The following is a 21,187-nucleotide window of genomic DNA, read 5'->3' on the forward strand; positions in this document are numbered from 1 at the left end:
GTCAGGTATGATCCTGTTGCTACTCGTGATGTGTCGCTATATAATACAAAACGACCATATTTCTGTGGCATATGCAATATAGGTGGATTACACAACAACTCTTTAATATCTTGAAATGCACTCTGATGTTCCTCTGTCCATTTAAATACCTTTCTCTTACGACTCAAATGATGTAATGGTCTCAATAGTGCTTGAATATTTGGGAAAAACGAAGCCACATAATTAACTGCACCTACAAATCGTCTTAATGACTTAACATTGTGTGGTTTCGGTGTGTTCCTGATTGCTGCACATCTATCATGTAAAGGTTGGATACAAGCCTCACCTTCTGGGGTTATTGAGAGCAAATGTCCCATATATCGGACTGAATTTTGGAAAATGCTACACTTTTTCGGAGAGATTTTCAATCCGTTGTCCATTAAAACCTTAAAAATTGCCTGTAGGTGTTGTTTGTGAGATTGTTTGTCTGCACTGTACACAATAATATCGTCATGATGAGCAATACAGAACTTATTTGAATTTGGGATCGTTGCCAAAATATCATTAATTTGCGACTGAAAGATCGCTGGAGATAAATTCAATCCCTGTGGTAAGCGTTTATAATAATAATGCTTTCCTCCATGAAATGAAGCAATACCTGTATATTGTTGTGCATGAACACTAAGTGGCAGACAGAAGAATGCAGACTTTAAATCAAGAACACCCAAAATTTTGGCTCCAGAGTACCCTATGGTACGGATAGTCTCATTCAGTAATGGAAATGGGTGATTGAGACGTTTTATCCTACTATTCAAGTAGCGAAAATCTGTGACAACTCTTTTGTCTTTTGTTCCCTTCTTTGGAATGAGGAAAACCGGTGAAGTATAAGACTGATGTCCTACCGCTAAGATTCCTAATCGCACTAATTTGTCAAGCTCACTGGCGACAATGACTTTGTCCTCATCTGAAAGTCTATAGGGACGTATGTAAAATGGCTCGTCATTAGTAAGAGTAATATCAGCCTCATAATTTGGACAGTGAGATAATTCACCATAAAGAGAAAATGCATCTCTATGAGAGTCTAGAAATTCATAAATGCTTTCTGTTTCTGAAGCATTTAGAATACTTTGTTCCAAATTAATGTTATCTCTCATGATTTCCTGTTCCGATTTGGAAACCAGGGGATCATCGGCTGTCAAATGTGGATAACGATGTAAATTATATCGTGTAATTTCATCACGATTCTCTTTAGAGTTAGAATTGGTTTGAAAAAGAGACGGTTTTTCGATGTCTCTCATGACATTTAGAAAATCTAGAGAATCAGTAGGTATGTCTTCTGTGACCGTAATGATATCTGCTAAATCTATATGAGCCACTGTGCGAGAAGGATTCAGACAAAATTTCTGGTTACCCATGTTCCTTAGTAGAATCTTTGTTCTACCTTTATGCATTTTCACTAACATTCGTGAAGGACACATACGAGATATTAGAGGAAACGGTTTAATAACCACATCTGCATTTCGTGCATATAGTGGAAGACGTCCCTGTACAGTAATGTATCTTTGCTGACCTGGGTAAATAACAAATCTCTGCACTGGCCTAAGGAAAACTTTGGCTTGTTTAATTCTAAAACAGTTTGTGGTAAAGTCCAAAGATCCATTCAATTCCTTCAGAGTTTGACTACCTAAAATTAAGTCAATACCTGTCAGGTTTGCAGCAATTAAAGCAGAAAGCTGAAATTCATGACCTTGAATTTTGACCTGAAATGTTATCGTGCTATACGCATGAATAAACTGACCATTACCCAACTTTAGGTTTACTACATCAACTGAGACTGGTTGTATAGAGGATAAATACTTTGAATTTTGCACTGTAGAAGAAGAAATGATAGAGCGTGTCGCTCCACTATCAAACAACAATGAAATTCCTTTACCATCATGTAAAGTACCTCTTACAAAATTACGTGTGTCCAGTTGAATATCCACATTACGGTCGTTCCCTGTATATCTAGAACTAGGAATATTAATATTCTTCCAAATATTATTTGCTTTACGTTTCGATCTTCCTTACTTGGTACTTTGTCTGGAGTCACTGTATGATGAGTGCTATCATAAGTGCTCCCTAATGAAAATTCTGTGTTGGTACTTTGTTTACATTAGCCTCCATTTCATGGCTTAGGCGAATTTGACAATATTGTGCAAAATGACCTCGATTTTGGCAGTAATGACATGTGATTGAAGGATTAAAATATGGTAACCTTCTCCTGTTATCATTACGACCCGTCCTAGGACCACGAGAATCACGAGAACTATATCTTTGCCTCATATCTTTTGGATTGTCTTGCGATTCTGACCTACGTGACTGATCAAACTTGGTCTCTAATTCCTGAATTTTGGTACACAACTCGTGTATCTCAGAAGATGCAGAAATAGTAGGAGTCTTAACAGAAGATGCTTTGTTGTGCATTGCCATAAATAGTTCGGAAGAAGCTGTGGGTTGACTTTGGATTTGTAAGTCAAAATAACATTGCACTTTCATGACCAAATCTGCAATTGTTGCTTGTGGTGATGCAGACATTAACACTGCTGAGCGGCATTGCAAAGGCAGGGTCGAGATGAATTTATCTCTAATTTGGTCCTCGCCATAACTTAATTGTGCTGCAGCTTTGAAAATTTTGACCAAATGTGCTTGAGCTGTATCACCTGGCGTATAGCTTAATGCGTGAAATGCCTGTGATTTAGCGTAGGAAGAAGTGCCTGGACTGAAACGAGCAAGGAATTGCTTGCGCAGATCAGCAATAGTTGAAAAATTTTTGTTTTCAATCCAGAGTCTGGCTTGGCCTTTAAGTGTTCGCTTAAATATGCGACATATTTCATTTAATTCTTCCTCTACAGGGGTGGTTTGGGACGGCAATTTATGCACCTCTAAATAATCTTCAAATCCCAAATAATGAGCTTCAGCTAAATCTGCATCAATTACATCGCCCTGAAATCGTGATGGCAAAAAATCAGTGGGCCTATGTTTCTGCATAACCTTAACAGAGGTAGAAGTTTCCTGTTCACTGACGGACATCATGCCAAATACAATTAGGCTAGTTACGAGTTTACAACATGAGCCTTTACTTAATTGAACACACTATCGACCGCAATTAAATACAAATAACAAATATGCAATACATGGACACGATTAAAATAACTTATCGTTACACTCTGATCTCAAATAGGGGTTGGGATACAAATTGGCATGATTTCACTCACCCTTAAGTTTAACTAAGAACTGGTACTGGAAACGATGATTGAAGTCCCTCGGCTAGTAGTAGTAGTAGTGCAGTAGCGGCAGGTAGTAGCAGGTAGGTAGTAGCAGGTAGGCCTACATCTCGTTAGAACTTCTGATTCGTTCGCCGTTAACATCGGGTAGAGTCTAGGCTTAGATCGCGAAAATGTTCAGTTCTGATGTTTAGAGCTGTAGTATGACTAACTACGTACTAGTTGCGCGAATGTTCAAACGCGAACTGCATGCTGGGTTGATTAACGTTAGTGTACAGATCAGTGGTTCCGGTGTACAGACTTAGGCTAGTATAGGCCGTCTTCCCTCGTAGAGTGTTTCCGTTAGGCTAGGTCGTGAACATACGTCGTGTTCCTCGTTAGGTCTTCGGGCCAAAAAAAAAATCACCTGTTCGTTATTGAACGTAACGAACGAAAGTTGTGAAATGTTCCGTTACCGTTTTGTTCCTGAAGAAAGCAACCGATCTCCACCATGTAATATTGTGACGAGCCCGCTCCTCCGATAGTAAAACTATATCGGGACTCGCGATAGAAAGGTACTGGGATATCTTGATGCCGTTTTTATGCTTCTTCAGGAGATGTCAGAACGGGCGAAAACAATGAGTTCACAGAAAAACAATTTGACAAGATCGGATTTGATTAATGATTCGGTATAATTTCTTCTCTGTCGATTCTCTTTACAAATAAAACTAAATTACAATGATTTGACTTGACTTGACTCCGTCAATTAAACAATTAGAGGCAGTGATGAACTTTCGGCGGAGTGATAAATTTGCTGACCAAGTGATAAATTTGCTGACGGAGTGCCCAAACTTTCGGCCTCCTTTTACTTTTAAACCCTTACTTCTACAAAATCCCTCTGCGCACAATCAGGAGGCAGCCAATAACCTGACCATCCTGTATTAGCTTAATGATATAAAAATAAGTGCGCTGGCACTGATCTGCCCTGATTGGTTGGGAGTTTGGAAGTCCATCCCCTTTCTATGGAAACTTCCATACCACGTGAGAGAACCTTCTCGAATGTTCCACAGACATAATGGAATCTATTTTGGGAAAAGGCCCTGTACCAAGATTCAATAAGATAGTTAAAAACTTCTCGTGGGAAAACTGAATCCATGACCTAGATAAATACATAAGAGGCCCTGTAAGGTGTCTCGATGGAGTGTTTCGGTAACATCAAAGAGATGGTATCACTATTTCATAACAGTAGGAATGTTATTAACTTTCTCTCGTATTCTTTATCATTTTCTCCCACTTCGTCTATGTATTTTGTTTTGGTTTACAGAGTAGCCTGTGCAGTTCCTAGCATTTATTGTTATAGAAAACTAGGATATGAAAATGAATATTCATGTGAAATTGTCTATTGTCAATCAAATATAAGTTAAAAAGATCTTATTATTTGGAAGTGTCGTTTACTCCACCTTCGTACATATATTGATAATGCGGTACAGTGATCAGTAGGATTTACTATTTAATATCAAAATAAAAACCTTCCCCTCTTTATTTATACATCCGTGTGCGTTTATTGGATAGACGTTTGATGGAAAGATCCCTTAAGGTAGCATACGCCCATTAAAAGCCCCATTGACTTACACACTAAATCACAAAAGTAATGTGGTCTCTAAGTCTAGGTAGAAGTTTTCACTAGCTAAACGCTACTCATCACCGGATAGCTGACAAATTGGCCTTTCATGGCACCATCAATTGTCCGTATCATGACCATGTAGATTTTTTGCTATCCGAGAAGGACGTTTTCGTCACTTGTAAACAAACCTCTTCACTCAGTGGTAAACAAATTTCCTACGCTGCTCCTGGGAGGCCTAAGGGGTCTCATTTTCTCACCACATTTACGTTCATGCTCTTCAACATGCAATCCACAAAAAAACTAGATCATGATTGATGATAACAGGTCACAAAAGATGTTCTCCTGCTGCTTTTTGGCACTTTTCCTGAAGGAGAACAATCGAGCGGATGGATATAGACTCTAATAGGAGTATGCCACCTTAGATGTGTCTTGTACCATGACAGTTAAGACTTTCTGGAAACGAGGTAACGGTACATTGCTTTTTACCACATTGGCGGCGCATTCACATACATTGGTAATTAATTTGGTGTCTTCGTGTAGTAGGAAAACCTTTCGCCTTTTGGGGGAAAATTTTGATAAAACAAACCATTTCACGGGCACGGTTCTAAAGCGACGGGTTGCTGGTGCTACGGTGGCGCTTCAGTTCACAAAGGAAAGTTATAGAACTATGCGTCTAAGTTTTATCATATTTTGTTTTGCTTCGATCACTTGGGTACGTAAGCATACTGGGTCTTATGTGGAAAGTGTTTGTACGAAGACGAAAATCCGTGGGCGTATAAGGCTTTAGATTGATGAATATCTATATCTGTATGGTTCCTTGGTAGCATCTGCAAACGCTTCCTGCATACGTTTGAATTGCTCTGGATGCATCTTTTTTTGCCAAATTTGAGACTTGGATTTTGTCTCTAGGGCTTTTAAATAACACGATGTAATGTGTGATATTACTCGTTTCCTTTGCCAGTTAAATAAAAATTGTGATATAGCTCATGGAAATATTTAAATATGATCATCTTTCTATTAGCATCATATTTTCATGATGAGTTTCTTTTGGAAACCAATCATTTGTGCGTTGATCGTTCCCATGTGACGTCATGATATCGTCTAAAATCATCAATATTTTGTAAGATGGGTCAAGGTTTGTCTCCAATTCCGACAGGAGACCTTCGACAAAAGGATTTTAGAGAGGGCCACAGACAGCTCCATAACAGATGGCTGGTATTCCCCATAGCAATGCACAACCCTCTCAGGCGTATATTGGTAACTTCGGATATATTGAGAGAAATGAATCCGTTTTAAAATATCACCCTAATTATAAAGAACAAATGTATCGACTATGAAAAGGACAATATACGCAATTGTCTCATGGGAGCTACCGTCATTTTAGCTTACGAATAATTGAATCCTGATTACCACGCACTCTTCTTATTAAAATGATTCTGGCAATATGAAATGCCAGAAATAAGACGTCCAAAGGAGTAAAACAAAAACATTTGCTCACTTCTAACGAGAATTGCCACCCAGTTACTTCCCGGTTCTCCTTTTATTTGATTGTTTTGTATTAATGACGGTTCTAGAAAAGAGGGTAAATTGTCTATTAATATGTTACGAGTTTAACCACTACTATCACAACGTCATATTCAGCGTATACAAACACGCTCACACTTCTGCTCAGGGCGTACTCAAATTGCATTTCAAGACGCACATTATCCTTTTACCGAAATTAAAGAGGCCTCCGCTAGCTAGGTCAGGTGTCATTTCAAAGGCATAAAACGGGTAACCTTTGGCGTAGTCACTACGACTGATCTGATTGCCTTTGTCACTGATTGTACTATTTAATCCCGAAAGCAGGCCATTACGTAGCGATCAACCGTATAATTAGGGCGTAACGGTTTCCATGGTAGCTGTTCACCGTCTACGTATAACGTTAAAATAAGAATGTTGGGCCCATGAAGTTAAATGGTGCGACGGCGTTGCATCCACAGTCCCTCTCTCTCTCTCTTTCAGCCGATTTGAAGTAGAATTACTACGGAATCTTTAAACATGTATGTACATCACCAACAATATTTGATTGATAACAATTCTGTCCATACGAACCAGCAATTATATGACGGTAAGGATAATACGTCAGTTTTATGTATCTCTTTCTTCATTTATAATAGTTGTTCTAGGTTATTGGATATTGCTTGAAAATATTAAGGGAAAAGCAACCATAGATTACTTAAAATAGTATTTTCTTTTCGTTGTAGTAATTGGCATCCATAAATGAACACAACGCTATGGTATTTCAGAGAGATCCGAGTCATATTTCACTGGTATAGGTGCTGGAAAGAGCGGGTGGGTTGCTGTCGGTGACAAATATAGACAGAAGAGCCTTTCTTATAATCTTTCTACACTCTAAACTTGTTTATTTGATGTTTTCTAACAATTGTTCTTTATATTTTTAAAGACCGCACTTGTTTCCTTTTTATTTTTGAATGTTTTTGTTGATTTTATCTCAAGTTTTACTTCAATCCTTCCTATTTAGAAATTACTTGAAATGTATTCAGGAAAATGAAAGTAGAGGGAAACTCCACGGTTTTCAGCGCGATAACAAAACTTCATTTAATAAAATGTTTTGCTAGTTTTACATGATCCATTTGTTATGTTATTTCGATATCAAGGTAATTTAGATATTTCCATGTGTTCTTATATTAGTCATCTCGTCTGGCTTGTAGTTTTGCCCTCTTTACGAATTATCCACAGGGTCGAAAATGGTGCGACACTCTCTTTCCAGTACTGTGAAAGAAAAACTAAGGATCCAATGTTTACAAAAGGGCCGACAAAGGACCACTTTCCATAAATCAAAGTGTACCTTTTGTCACTTTGAAAATAACGTGTTTGACATTGTTGTAATCTTAAAGATGAACCCCGCAAGTTCTTTGAATAATCAACAAGAATCCATTATCTGATATGAATACCAGGGATGTGAAGACGGAATACATAGGCCACTGTCATCCCGTGCCCCCCCCCCCACCTCCCCACCTATGCCCTCCAATTTCTGTGAAATTCTTGAAGATGACACTCTCCTTTGAATTTGTAAGTCTCAAGGGGATTCATGTCGGAATATCACTCATATGTGTTATATTTCAAATACAGTAGTACGCTTTAAATATGTGCTGGGGTTCGTGGGGATGATCAGGTGGTTATCGCACTTAACTAGGAATTCGGAGAACGATAATTTCTAGAGTCGGGACAATCAAGCAGATGACAAAATGAACAATCACTACATCATATTCTTACATGGAGATGAGTTAGAAAGAATGAAAGTTATGCAGATTAATGGTAAGTTAGTGAGTCTGGTTGAATACGTACCTTTGGCAAATATCCAATTAAAGGATTCTCCCAGAACCCTGGTTATATATGATCAACTTCGTGTGCATGTAAACGCTTCTTTCATTTTAGTAAGCAAATGTATCATCTAATTGTGTCAATGTTAAGATATTGATTCATGAATAAGAGGGCAATTATTCTGGTGATTTCGGTTGGTTGTGTTCTTTCTGCATAAACTATTGCGCTTTACTCTGGCAGTAGAACTGTTCTCTCAAACATATTACATAAACAACCCAGAAAGTAAATCGAAACTTATAAGATATCGTTCATAGTTAGGCGATGTCATAACATTGTCACTTGTGTTTATTCAATATAATCGCAACTTTTGGAAAGGAATATTACTGGTCAGTAAACTGATGTATTTTTTTAATATATTTTATTTGCATCACTTCTTAGTATTTTCAGTGACATCATTACTAATAACATTTAAGAAAAATCGAATTCAATACCATTTTGGAAAACTCTGGACAAATTATCGAATGCCATCGAGTTTCCTGTGATTGTTGTATCCTTCTTAAATTGTTTTTCCGTCGTTTGATAGTTTGCCTTGGATTGCATTGGAAGGCTAACCAGTGTCTCTTTCCTTCACCTCCATCTTTTAAATATGCAAACTTCCACTAGCTTCGATATGTACTTCCTTGTTTAATATATGTTATTATATCGCCAATCGTTTCCTGTCCTTGTTACCTTGAAGACTTCAAATCCACTACTTTGATCATTGACTTGGCCGTATTTTCATTGTTGTTGCTGTTACACCGCAATCAGAACCGTGAAGATTCGTCCAGAAGATACCGCGGTTATCGTTGTATGAGTAGTCACCATTCAGATTGGAGTAGCCACAGGAATAGAAAGTTGTCGCATAGACCGGGTTTTTGTTTTGGCATCTTCTATAAGGGTAATTACCACTACAGCCATCACAATTATAACATTTATTATGATAATAATAATAATAATAATAACAACAATAACAGCCAGAGTACTCGTATCCACCAGTAGCCACGCGGTTGCTGAATGAGTAGCAGTTGCTGGTAGAGCCCGTGCTACTATCGTCTGCATACCACCAGCCACCTCGGTGTTTTTCTGCGCAGTCGAAGGTACTCGATCCATCGTTGTCTTGATCGTGCGTACTAAACCGATGCCCTGAATTTGCTCCCATAGCATTGTTACCTGGAAGGAAATTAGCAAATACTGAATGAAGGTATTTTCTTGTTAAATACGAAGTTTTTTTTCCTTTTATATATACTGGACATTATTAAGTCACTTTAGGTTCGTTTACTATAGTTGTCGGTTATAATTGCGTTTGTTATTTTGTTCGTTTAAGTTGGGCTTACGTTATATTTTTTTGTGGTTTCATATACGAGTTCTAAATTATCGTAAGGGAGTTTACAATATTGAACAAAGGAGTCAAGTTTGCGAATTTAACTGGAGCGGTTCCAATTCTGTCAATTCGTCTGGGACCTCATTTGAAAACATCGTTAATTATGAAAATATATTTCTTAATGTCAATATTGTATTAATATTATTATTTATTTCCCTTCGACAAATATTAAATAATATAATATAATAATATAGTTGTGAGTGACAGATAATATAGTTGTGAGTGACAGATTAACAGAAATGTAAACGGTGCATTTGTTGAAGTGTTCACATTCGGCATTTTGTAAAATGTATAGTTTTGACTGTTCAATATATGCTAGGTGTTCAAATAAGAGTGAAAGAATTAAAGTGTTTGATTGTATCATTCATGTCATTATCTTCTCTCGTGATAACGTCTTATATTTCATACTGACGGATTAATTTAATATGATATCAACAAACTAATAGTTTATCATATGATTAAACATTTCTAACGATAAGAAATACGGCAAGAAATGCTCTTTAAGAATGTAACACGTAAAATTCGTCTCGACTGATCTCTTAAAAAATGTCCGAATTATTTGATACTTTTGTTGTTATTATTGTAATATCATTGGCCTTTCAATCAATGTAATGAAAAAATATTGCATGGTCAAATGAAACTTAATTTTCTTTTGTTTGAAAATGATAAAGTCGTTTTTTAAAGAAACTAATTTAATTCACTGTTTTATAACATATTTCAATCACAAAGTAAGCTAAAATGCTGCAGCAGTTCTTAGGTTTCCAGCTAAAATGCTGCAGCAGTTCTTAGGTTTCCAGAATGGTTATAATTTCTTTACGTTTTAAGCTCGACAAGGTCTGGGTGAAATTGCGAGAAAGCAGACGCTACTAACTATATAATAGTTGTTGATATGATATATCATGATGTTACAACAATATATCATTTTACCAACACGTGCTAAAGTGCAAAGAAAATTATACAATGAGCAATACGCACGGGACTCTAAACTCGACGTCTAATACAGTTCTACATTGGTATCAACACTAGATTTATAACCTGACCTGAGAATATGTAAGAGTACAAATCCTAGAGTGTGATTATGACTACAGGTAGTTATGCTAGAATGATATTACGTATAATTGACATTAAGCACAATACATACCAGCATTTCCATCGTAGTCACCCAATGATAATTGGTATTTGTCTCCCTCGTTACTGATACTGAAAGATGAATAACTGCTGTGGTATGTTGATCCTTCCGTGTTTGTCTTTTCTATTAGAAGTTCGTAGTTTGTGTTTGTTTGTTTTGTCAAACTGTATATTTTGTCGTTGCCAATCCAGTGGTCTCCTGTGAGAATTCCAAAACCGTTTTTGTACTCATTCCAGTTTTGATAAAAGTTGACGGAGCTACTTGTACGTCGTTGCAAAATCTAGAATGAGAATCAAAGAGTTTATCGGTTGGAGGTGAGTAATATATGAAAGATCTCATTTGTACTACATTAATTTAAGTAAATTAACTGGTGAAGGTTAAACATCCGATTGGAGTTAAGCGATAGGAAGATGGATCAATTTAATCAAATAATTTATTTATTTAATTAAAATGTTAGTGAACGAAGTCCTGTTATATGCGAAAATAAACAGTTAAAATGGTGAAGTTTTTTTTTTTCAATAGTTAAAACTTACTGTCCAACCACCACTAGACATTTCACAATACACTTCAAAACCAGAACTTCCAGCGGGATAAATGGTATATGCTCCGTTATTTGTTCTGTTTGCTGCGTACAGATCAGAACAATCTATCGGTCCACTACGGGTACATGTGAGACCATCGCCTTCAAACCATTTGTTACAGTAACATCTACGGACATCATTCCGCTCCTCGCAGGTTGCGTCTGCGCTACAACTGTAACTCTCACTTGTCAAGTTGTTACTGTTGCAAGTTATCCGTAAGGAACAGTCAGAATTAATGTATGATTCACCTTCCTGGGAATGATAAATGTTAAACGACATATTTCAGTGAAAGTAAAATCAATGTTTATTTGGTACAACGCTTGATAACGCTCTTTGAGTAAAACTGAATTTCTACTATTAAATGGTCGTGAGCGTTTTATATATGTTAGGTAAAGTTCATCATTCTGGGTGTAATTGTTTTGGATGCCTTGTATTTTGCTAGGTCTCAATTAGAAGACTTTTGCAAGAACAGGTAAAACCGAAATAGAAGTGAAAATCTATATCATCAATAATCATGAGAATTAATAACTTATAAAATAAAAAGTAAGGTCAATCAATTGAAATCCAAGATTTTATGTTAAAGTGTACTTTTCATGTTATATATTAAGACTTGTGAACGGCATCAAATAAACTTACTGCTAATACGACGCCTTCTTTTTCGACGTAACAGCCACATTGCTCTTGAGGTATGCAGTTGTCTCCAAGCACCATGTGGTTTTCTGGACAAAGACATCTCTCTGGATCCGCTGGATTCGGTATGACACAATCATTCGGATTCTCACAAGTTCTTTCACATGTATTGTCATAATTATCCTTGTTGGATGAGCACCAGGTAATGGGTAAATCTGCGGAAATTAATTCCACAACCAGTTAATCCTAGCTTGAAGTGTTAACTCGCTGTTGTGACATTACGTTATTAGATCATCGTGTTACCAACGTAATGCTCTGGCCGCTCAGACGATTTGCTGATTGTTAACATAGGATTAAATATAAGCGGGATTTTTTATTATTAAATTAAGGCTCATTCAACTTATTCTTATTTATGTCACACATACAAAATAATATGACAATTTCAAGTATTCGACTATGGGAATCTATAAATATTGTTGTGTATCATAATCATTTCCTCCATTGGAACTTTTCTTTCTGCATTCTTTAATTTTCGTTTTGACTACAAAAGTATGGAGAAAATCATTTAAAAAAAGTCTAACCTGTTATTCCTTCGACAACACCAAGACTTGTTATAGAATAATTCCCCCATTCATCGGCAATGCGAAAGTTGTCGTATGTCAAGGAATATGACTGGCCTGCATAATTCTCTAGCTCGATGAGCAGCTGGTACCTCTTTTGGTTTATCAAGTGAGCTAACTTTTCATTACCAATCAGAAATTCACTGCCTAAGAAACCAATTCCGTTTTTGTATTCGTCCCAGGTTCGATTAAAACCGATGGATCCATCAAGACGTCGTTGTATGACCTGAAGAATTCAAAAGATAGGTAGACAACTAACGGATACATTGCATTATCTTATGAACTATAAACCGTATAGCCAATACGTGCGGCTCACATCAAGTACGAATAGGATAGAACACATTTGTGATATTGTGTTGTATATTATGTTTATACATATTTAGAACACTACTATAGGTGTGCACAGAAAACAAGTTCTCTAATCGTACGAAAAGTCAATGTAATTACACTGAGTAGTTTTGTTTTGATATTAGGCTTCAAATAAACATACCTCGTACAAGGTATATCACCAAACACAATGTAAAACTAAAATGGACTGAAAATGCCAATGTGTCCTATAAAGTGTGTCTCGGAGGGTAATGTATGTGATTGTAAGTGTTCGCGTCTTGAAATAGTTTACTTACTGTCCAACCTCCAGATGTAGTGTTTTGATCACAATATGTCTGAAATGGTTCCGGATACTGGTCAGGTTTAATCAGGTATACACCGGATTTGGCGTTGGTAGAAGAGCATTGGTTAAGTACTTCATGACAATCCCTTGGATACTCCGGAGTTTGGAATAGAAAATACTGCAAGTCTAGCACCAAAATATTGTAAAGAAGAAGATGAGAAAAAATCGTAGAACTGTTGCAGGTACAGTTCCATATGTAAAGAATTATTTCAAGAGAAATATAATATATGGCTACATTGCAATAGATTTGTTTTAACTACACAGTAAACATGACGTGGTAACTACCATGAACCATAAAAAAAAGGTATTCAATCATTTTCGGCTAATATTCATAGAGGCTAATATGAGCAAGTATATTTTATTTGAAAAGAAAATCTGACGCAAAGAACTACCGTGAATCTGTGACGACATGGTCACAGAAGCAAACATGATTAGTAATAGCTTTCCTCGACAAGAGGGTATGATTTGGACCTTTTTTCAGCTTACAACAATCTAAGGTTTATCAACACTGACCTGGGATTTGAAAGTGCCAAATTATTGAAACAAGCCTACAGTATACAAAGTCTAAACAAAGTGCGTGTTTTGTCCCTTCTGTTACTGTTACTTGCCATTTAGCCTCTGAAGAAGATCCTTCTAGGATCGAAACGTCAGGCCAACTTACTTTGCACAAATTACTAACAAATATAAATAAATATAATCTGAACTATTTTTATTGCTTGAAATAAATATTGACTAATGACTTGTATTTCTTTCAGTTTTATTATCGCTGAGTATCTATAATTTGCCCCAATCAGCGCTAAAACTACTTCAATACACAGTGCAAGGAAATTATTGAGAATTGTAAATTATTATTTATCTTACAAATTGAAATAGGAGAAAGTACCACATATGAAGTACATCTAGATGGTTCCTTACTATATTAAACTTTTTCCAAATTATGATTTAGATAACAAATTTATGTTAATTGGTTAGCTTTCGGAAGTTTATATTAACCGTTACCCTTACAGAACGAAAACTTACTTGAATCGTTGACTCTTGTGCTTGACGATATCTGAAGTAACACAAAATTAAGGAAATGTACGATTAAGCAAAGTACATTCTGAAGAAACAATATCGAGTGAAGAAGGTTGTACGAAGGTCAATGTATCACAAAAAACAGGCCATACGCCTATATATTACACCTTCATTTTAACATATACTATCATTTTAAGTTTAAATATACAAAATAGAATTGAATAGCCTCTTAAAATACAATCTGATTTCGCTTTTGATTCAAATAAATGAACTATTTCCAACTTGACAATTATTATCGAAAAAGATGATAAGAACGGAAAGAAAATTTCACATTCCAAAATCTAAGCAGTAATAGAATGTTTCGCAATCTTAATATTTCTTTAACTTTGATTTTACTGCTTATAAGCATAGCTTATATAAAAGTAGGTTTTATTGAATAGCTTTAATTGTTTCAAAATATGATTATATGTCTGTTTGCATGTCTTCTAATACTTCTTATTTATCATTACTATACATAAAACATTCATAAGTCACCATACGCTAACTTAATTAAACGATCATAACTACGATAAGCAGATGAAAGTAATAATTCCCTGTGCATTATGCTAATTGAAATGTAAATGACATATTAAGTGAGAAAACGAAAAAAAAAACCTACAATATATAATTGAAAGAAAATTAAAAGTACAAACATCAGCATTATCCTAGTGGTGTTCGTATAGTAAGTTAAGTGCAATTATCTATAGCGGGAAACTTGATATATTATGCTAATGAGGTACTTATACACTGGGACAACGTGCAATTTACCCTCAAAAGCTTGAAAATAGCCAAGTTTTGAAAATATGCCCAAAAGTGACTTGGACAAGCATCAACAACACAATATATCTTTTTGTCTTCAACATCACAAAACACGTATACGTTTTACGCCCCAGCTACTGAAGCTAATTGTCAACATTCATTCGCCTGAAAGCTACAACTGTTGCAACAACTTTTTGCGACAACAACGTTTTGCTCATAGAAAATATGTCGATATTTTTAGAAATATAGTACTCAGAACGTATGCAATAACTAAGGCTTTCAATGTACACACATTATGCAGAGTTATCTGTAACCTACAAAAATATTGAAAAAGTAATATTTTATAATTTTATAAATAAAAAAAAACAAGTTTAAGATCGGAGTAGAAAATATTTGGGCAAAGTGTAACACATGTATGACGATTCACGCTCAATCAAAATAACCTCATGTATAATAAAAAAGACAAGTTAGCGTATCCATAACGAAAACTGTTTTGATTACCCTTTGTCTACATCAGCAAAAGCGGATACTCTTTTGGCAACTTTACGTGTACTGTATCTATTTAAGACAGAACACCATTCTTGAAAGCCCCACAACATCCCCGTGAACCCAGCTCCCATGAAAACACATCCTTGTTTATAACAAAACGTGCATGAATATTTGTTTTTTACCTTTCGTTGGCGTAATTCTCTGAAGTATCCTAAATCAAGGATAACACATAATATCATAACGACACATATTTTTCTTTTCTTCCCTTGATATAAAAGGAAGTGTCATTTGGCCCCTGTACGCAAAGCTTTGTATGAAATAAAGTAAGATACTACATTGAAGGAGGAAATAATTCAGATATATTGCATGAAATGCACGATCCGTCTAATTCAGTAAGACATCACATTTATCCTATTGAATATAACATATTAGAATTAGTTAGTATTTCATTTGTGTATTGGTTCAGGACAACTCTTACCTGGTTTACATGTGCTGAGATTATCCGATAACTCGTTAATTAAGTATGTTGGGAGAAAGAAGCTAATGATATACCAGTCGTGCAAAAATTCTTCTCTAAAACGATATTTTTGTCAAAGTAGTTATTATAAAATCTAAGTGTCAAAGTAAAGGATATCTGTTAACTTTAAAGAAAATGATAGGTAACTGTTCAACAAACACTTCAAATTTCAAATATGACTTCTTGTAAAACAATTTATAGAGTTTCTGCCAAGTTATATCCATTTTGAAAATTCTTGGCAATCAACATCATCTGGATTCCCTCAAAACAACAGGATTTTGAATAATAGCCGTTCTTGTCTACGTGATCACGTGTTGTATGGTAACATTTTCCATATTTTTTTAAATTATAGACTTTGCAAGGAAGAAACGAGGAAATGATGGATACAAGCGTGTCTTGTCGACAACGTGGCAAAAAAAGCTCTGAATCATAAATTATAACCTTTCTACAGTTTTGTTCTTTTAAAAAACAGAATCAGGAAATTTAAAACGGAAACGCACAGCGTGAAGGCATACGAATTTATTCATTGTTTTGTCTGGGATGATTGAGTAATGTTAATAAACAAGTCTGTTTACTATTTTCCTTTATCTTGACATTGGTTTGGTACAATTAAAAAAAAATCTTGGAATGAATCTTTTTTTATTATTGTGGGTTAGTCGACGATCTTTCTGATGTTATAGGCAAAATTTCAAAACTAACAACGTTTCACAGTGACTTTTTTGGATTATACTTTATTCTCAATTTCTTATCACTTTTCATAACATTTAGGTTAAAATTTTCGTACTTTATTTTTAGTTTTAAAGCGGCGTTTCGTGCAAACTTGTTACAAAAATGTTGGCTATTAGAATAACTATATTTAGTTGATGATTATTACATTGATAGCGTCAAAATCATCCATATGATAAACGCACATGACCGAATCGAAAATATTATTAACAGATGCATGTGTAATACAATACAATGACCACCAGAAGGAAATAAGACATTGGAGAACAATCATTGTTACCTTAACCCGGAAAATCGTAAGGGAAACAATTAAAATTAAGAGGTTGATACATTTTAAGAAGGAGTATTAAGATTGACATTGCTTGGTCATGAAAAAAAAAGTTTCAAGACAAAATACAGAATTATTAAGATAAACATTTTGTACATCAAACTATTATAAACGATGTTTCAGTATTGAGCTAGTACAAAAAAGGGGTTACTTTGCTTACAAATATTGGTTGCCTAATTACCTGTATCAAATATAAGGTGTGTTGGGGATGTTTGGCAAATAATTATTGATCCTTGTAAGAAACATTCGTTTCCTCTTGTGTATTTGCATGATGAACTGATCAATATTTATTCGTTCATAGGCCTACGTGTCTGTTTTGAATAGTGTATTACATAAATGCGTATATTCTGTTATGTTTTACAGATACCTGCCCAGAGGACAAATTTGAAAGCTGTTGTCAGATATATATATAATTATATATATTGTATACTTAACATATTAACACTTTTGTGAACGAGAACTTGAAAGTGCTTGGAATTCTCTAATTTTGAATTGATCTAGTACTGTTTTTGTAGTGTAAACTTGATTGTTAAATATTGCACACATAAACTGTTACAATACTGAGGTTTTCTGAGCTCGTTTTGTAAAAAATAGAAAACATTTAAGCTAAACTGCGTAAAGCTGCCATGTTTATGTACACGAAAAACCCATCAATACATTATGTTCACATATTAAACGTCTGTTTATTAGGAATTATGCTTCTTTCAAATATTAAATCCAACAGATTGATAATATCAGTATAAAGTTGTAAATATAGCAAGTTGGATATTAAACTGATTCAAAAGTTTGTTTATCATTTCTGTATGCATATTTATTCTTTAAAAAATCAAAAGCTGAAATTGATCTATTTTATCATACTAGTTGGGCAGTCATTTTGACGGAGAGATACATTTTGTATCCGGAAAATATGAAAATTTTTATAAATCGACAGAACAAATTGTCATCGTGAAGGAATAACTTCACAAGTTGTTTAATGATATTGTTACTTGTTCTATACATTTTCATTTTAAGCTTCATGCGATATTTTCTTTGATTAATAAATTATTGGTTAACAAGTTAATCATCAAGGCACTTTTCCTAGCGTATGTTAATGGATACTTAATCATATGTAGGGTTTTGAAACCCATATGCTCTCGTTACAAGACCGTTTAGGTTTCTTGTGAAACAATTTATAGAGTTTGTGTAAAATTATATCCATTTTGAAAATTCTTGGCAATAATACCTCGTCTAGACTCAATAACAACAACACGATTTTGAAAAATAGCCGTTCTTGTCTACGTGATCACGTGTTGTATGGTAAAGTGTTCAATAGTTTTAATTAAAGACTTTGCATGAAGAAACGAGGATATGATAGCTTCAAGCCTGTGTTGTCGACAACGTGGGGAAATAGCTCTGAATCATAAATGACAACATTTCTACAGTTTTTGTTCTTTTAAAAAACAGAATCGGGAACTTTACAATGGAAACGCACAGCGAGAAGATATATACATCTATTTATGTTTTTGTCTGGGATGATTGAGTAATGTTAATGAACAAGTCTGTGTTACTGTTCTACCTTTTCGTGACATTGTTTTGGTAAAACTTTAAAAAAAAAAAAACTTTCTTGGAATGAATCTTTCTTTCTTATTGTCGGTTAGTAGACGCACTTTCTGATGCTACCGTCACAATTTCAAAACTAAAAACTTTTCACATTGTTTTTATTTTTTATTTATACCTTATTTCCTATCACTTTTCATAACATTTATTCTATAATTGTCGTACTCTATTTGTATTCTTAACGGAAAGTTTCGTGCAAAATTCTTTCATGTATGTCGACTATTTAAATATTCACATTTAGTTGATGATTATTACATTGACATGCGTTAAAAAATCATTCCTATGGTTAACGCACATGACTGAATCAAATACATTTTTAACAGATATTTAATTTTGACATATTAAACTTCTGTGTCTAAGAAATTATTTTTTTGCGGAATACTAAATCCAACATATTGATCATATCAGTATTACGTTTTAAAAATAGCAATTTAGTAATTAAACTTATTTAGAACTTTAATTATCATTTCCGCATGCATATTTGTTCTTTTAGAAAATCAAAAGCTGAACTGTATTTATTTTAGTTATTTTAGTTCGGCAGTAATTTTGACGGAGAGATAAATGTTGTATTCGTAATATATGAATTGTTTTATGAATTGATGGAAAATTGTCATCGTGAAGGAATATCTTCTCAAGTTCTTTCTTGACATTGTTACTTGTTTTATACCTTCGCATTTTAAATTTCATCCGATATTTTCTTTGATAAACAAATGATTAGTTCACAAGTTAATCATAACGTTATATTTCTTAGCATAGGATAATGGATATTCTATCATATGTAGGGTTTTGAAACCCTTATGCCCTCGTTACAAGACCGGCTGTGCACTCAATATGGACGAAAAACTTGTATTATAAACAGAATTGTGTGAATTTGAGATATATATAAGTGATAACATTTAGACATTTCCATATGTATATGTATTTTGTATGTTTCAAAGTTCTTCTCAAAAGATATTTGTCTTGATTTTTAATAGTTTAGCCTCTAAAAAGACATGTCAAAGATAGATGTTCTGCCTAGTAAAATTCTGTTGTAGATTTTCTTTTTACGCGTTTGTTGGATTCTCAAAAAATCAATGATGTAATTCATAATTGGGTATCAACTAATGATACAGGATTGACAGTACGAATAGTGGGGCTATCAGCAGAAAATATAAGGGCAAGATAATAAATGCAATAAAGTAATAAAGAGAGATAATTGTGTGCAGAATAATGCTCGATAACGCACAACATTTACACACACAAAACAAAAACATATCTCTATTTCAAAAAAGTTACAGTTGAATAGAGGCGATAGCTCACCAATCGTAATATTCTCTACAAATACTCGACGTAACAAGTCAGCGCAGATAGAAGTTGTTTTATTTTATATGTAGAAAGACGTACAGGAATTTGTTAATCTGAAGTTAATGAAATACTGAGTACCAAATTGTAAATCAGTGAAAAAAAAATTATACAAGTAAAACAAATCAATTCAAGTTTATTTTGAAGAAATTAATTTCATTTTATTAATATTTTAGAGACTTACCCGAAAACCATTTGAGTTTAAAAGCAGCAACACCGCAAAGACGAAAAAACATTTGCTTCGAAGTTCTGCCATTGATCCAACACGAAAGAGAGAAAAAAGGGTGCACGAAATAAAGGAGATACTTGCTGACCTTCTGAGACAGTGACAGAAGTAATGAACGTGACATCTTTACACAAGGAGGCACCTTCATACGTACGGATGTCCAATTGCACCACGTTATATATCAGTCGGTCATATTTAAGATCCATAATTTATGTTATGCAATCTAGTTTGTCCCATATCGACATCTGCATTTAATGTAAGTGTCATTATTATTACAGGATAAATATGTGCTTTGTCCACTTAGAAGCTCTGTTATCTCGAATCGTTAGTGAGAATTTAAAACTCGCGATTTTACCACAAGGAAAGGATAAGAATGGTTGTTTACATCCCACACAATAAATGTCAAATTATCTGTATATTGACCGTTACTGAATTAAATGACTAGATTGTCATTGTTTTAAGCTTGCCACATATCTTTACGAATTAACAAATATTAAGTCGAATGTGGAAGGCAAATGATAAGCACTAAGAACCGTGTTTGTCCGTCGTTTACTGATATGGGACATCATGCATGCAAAAGACGCTCTCAACGTATTAACATACTTTAACACCAAATCACTCGGAATAGTGAGATATCGATATCAAACAGCACCTTTCGGATATTAGACGAATCACAGGAATAGTTATTTCTGCTGGCCTATCACGGAATAGAGTATTTCTATTTAACGATGTGGTTTTGTTCTTATTTACTGGGGTGTTAAACATTATCAATAATTTGGTTAAACAACAACAATAATATTGTTTTTCCACCCGATATTCATGGCTCGTACATTAACTACTATTCATGTCTTGTAACAAATGTTTTGAACACAAAGTAGTAATTACTGATAATTATTGATAAACGGTTGTAGGACATAACTGTAGTTG

The 21,187-nt window shown here is 34.6% G+C and overlaps 2 protein-coding genes across 2 annotated transcripts in view; one reads left to right on the forward strand and one right to left on the reverse strand.

Annotated features, from left to right (window-relative positions):
* LOC139974003 (uncharacterized) overlaps positions 1 to 21,187 on the forward strand; it is a 90,262-nt gene that overhangs the window by 16,813 nt on the left and 52,262 nt on the right. The gene's annotated exons all lie outside the window — the stretch shown is intronic.
* Positions 8,487 to 20,307, reverse strand: LOC139973515 (uncharacterized). The gene is made up of 8 exons (XM_071980248.1): positions 20,219 to 20,307; positions 14,246 to 14,276; positions 13,179 to 13,351; positions 12,517 to 12,781; positions 11,942 to 12,150; positions 11,258 to 11,557; positions 10,737 to 11,004; positions 8,487 to 9,384 (listed from the first exon to the last, which is right to left on the reverse strand). Exons 1-8 carry the CDS (start codon positions 20,288 to 20,290, stop codon positions 8,933 to 8,935), a joined length of 1,770 nt encoding a protein of 589 aa, XP_071836349.1. The 5' UTR covers positions 20,291 to 20,307; the 3' UTR covers positions 8,487 to 8,932.

This window comes from Apostichopus japonicus, chromosome 9 (genome assembly GCF_037975245.1).
Source record: "Apostichopus japonicus isolate 1M-3 chromosome 9, ASM3797524v1, whole genome shotgun sequence".
NCBI lineage: Eukaryota > Metazoa > Echinodermata > Holothuroidea > Aspidochirotida > Stichopodidae > Apostichopus > Apostichopus japonicus.

Bases quoted from the DNA above. Each gene is read 5' to 3' on its own strand.
- LOC139973515 (XM_071980248.1), bottom strand. From the start codon at position 20,290: ATGGCAGAACTTCGAAGCAAATGTTTTTTCGTCTTTGCGGTGTTGCTG. The intron at 11,005-11,257 runs GTAAGTTTTAAC...TTCTCATTCTAG, and splicing joins TGTCTAGTGGTGGTTGGACA to ATTTTGCAACGACGTACAAG. The intron at 9,385-10,736 runs GTATGTATTGTG...ATTTCCTTCCAG, and splicing joins TGACTACGATGGAAATGCTG to GTAACAATGCTATGGGAGCA.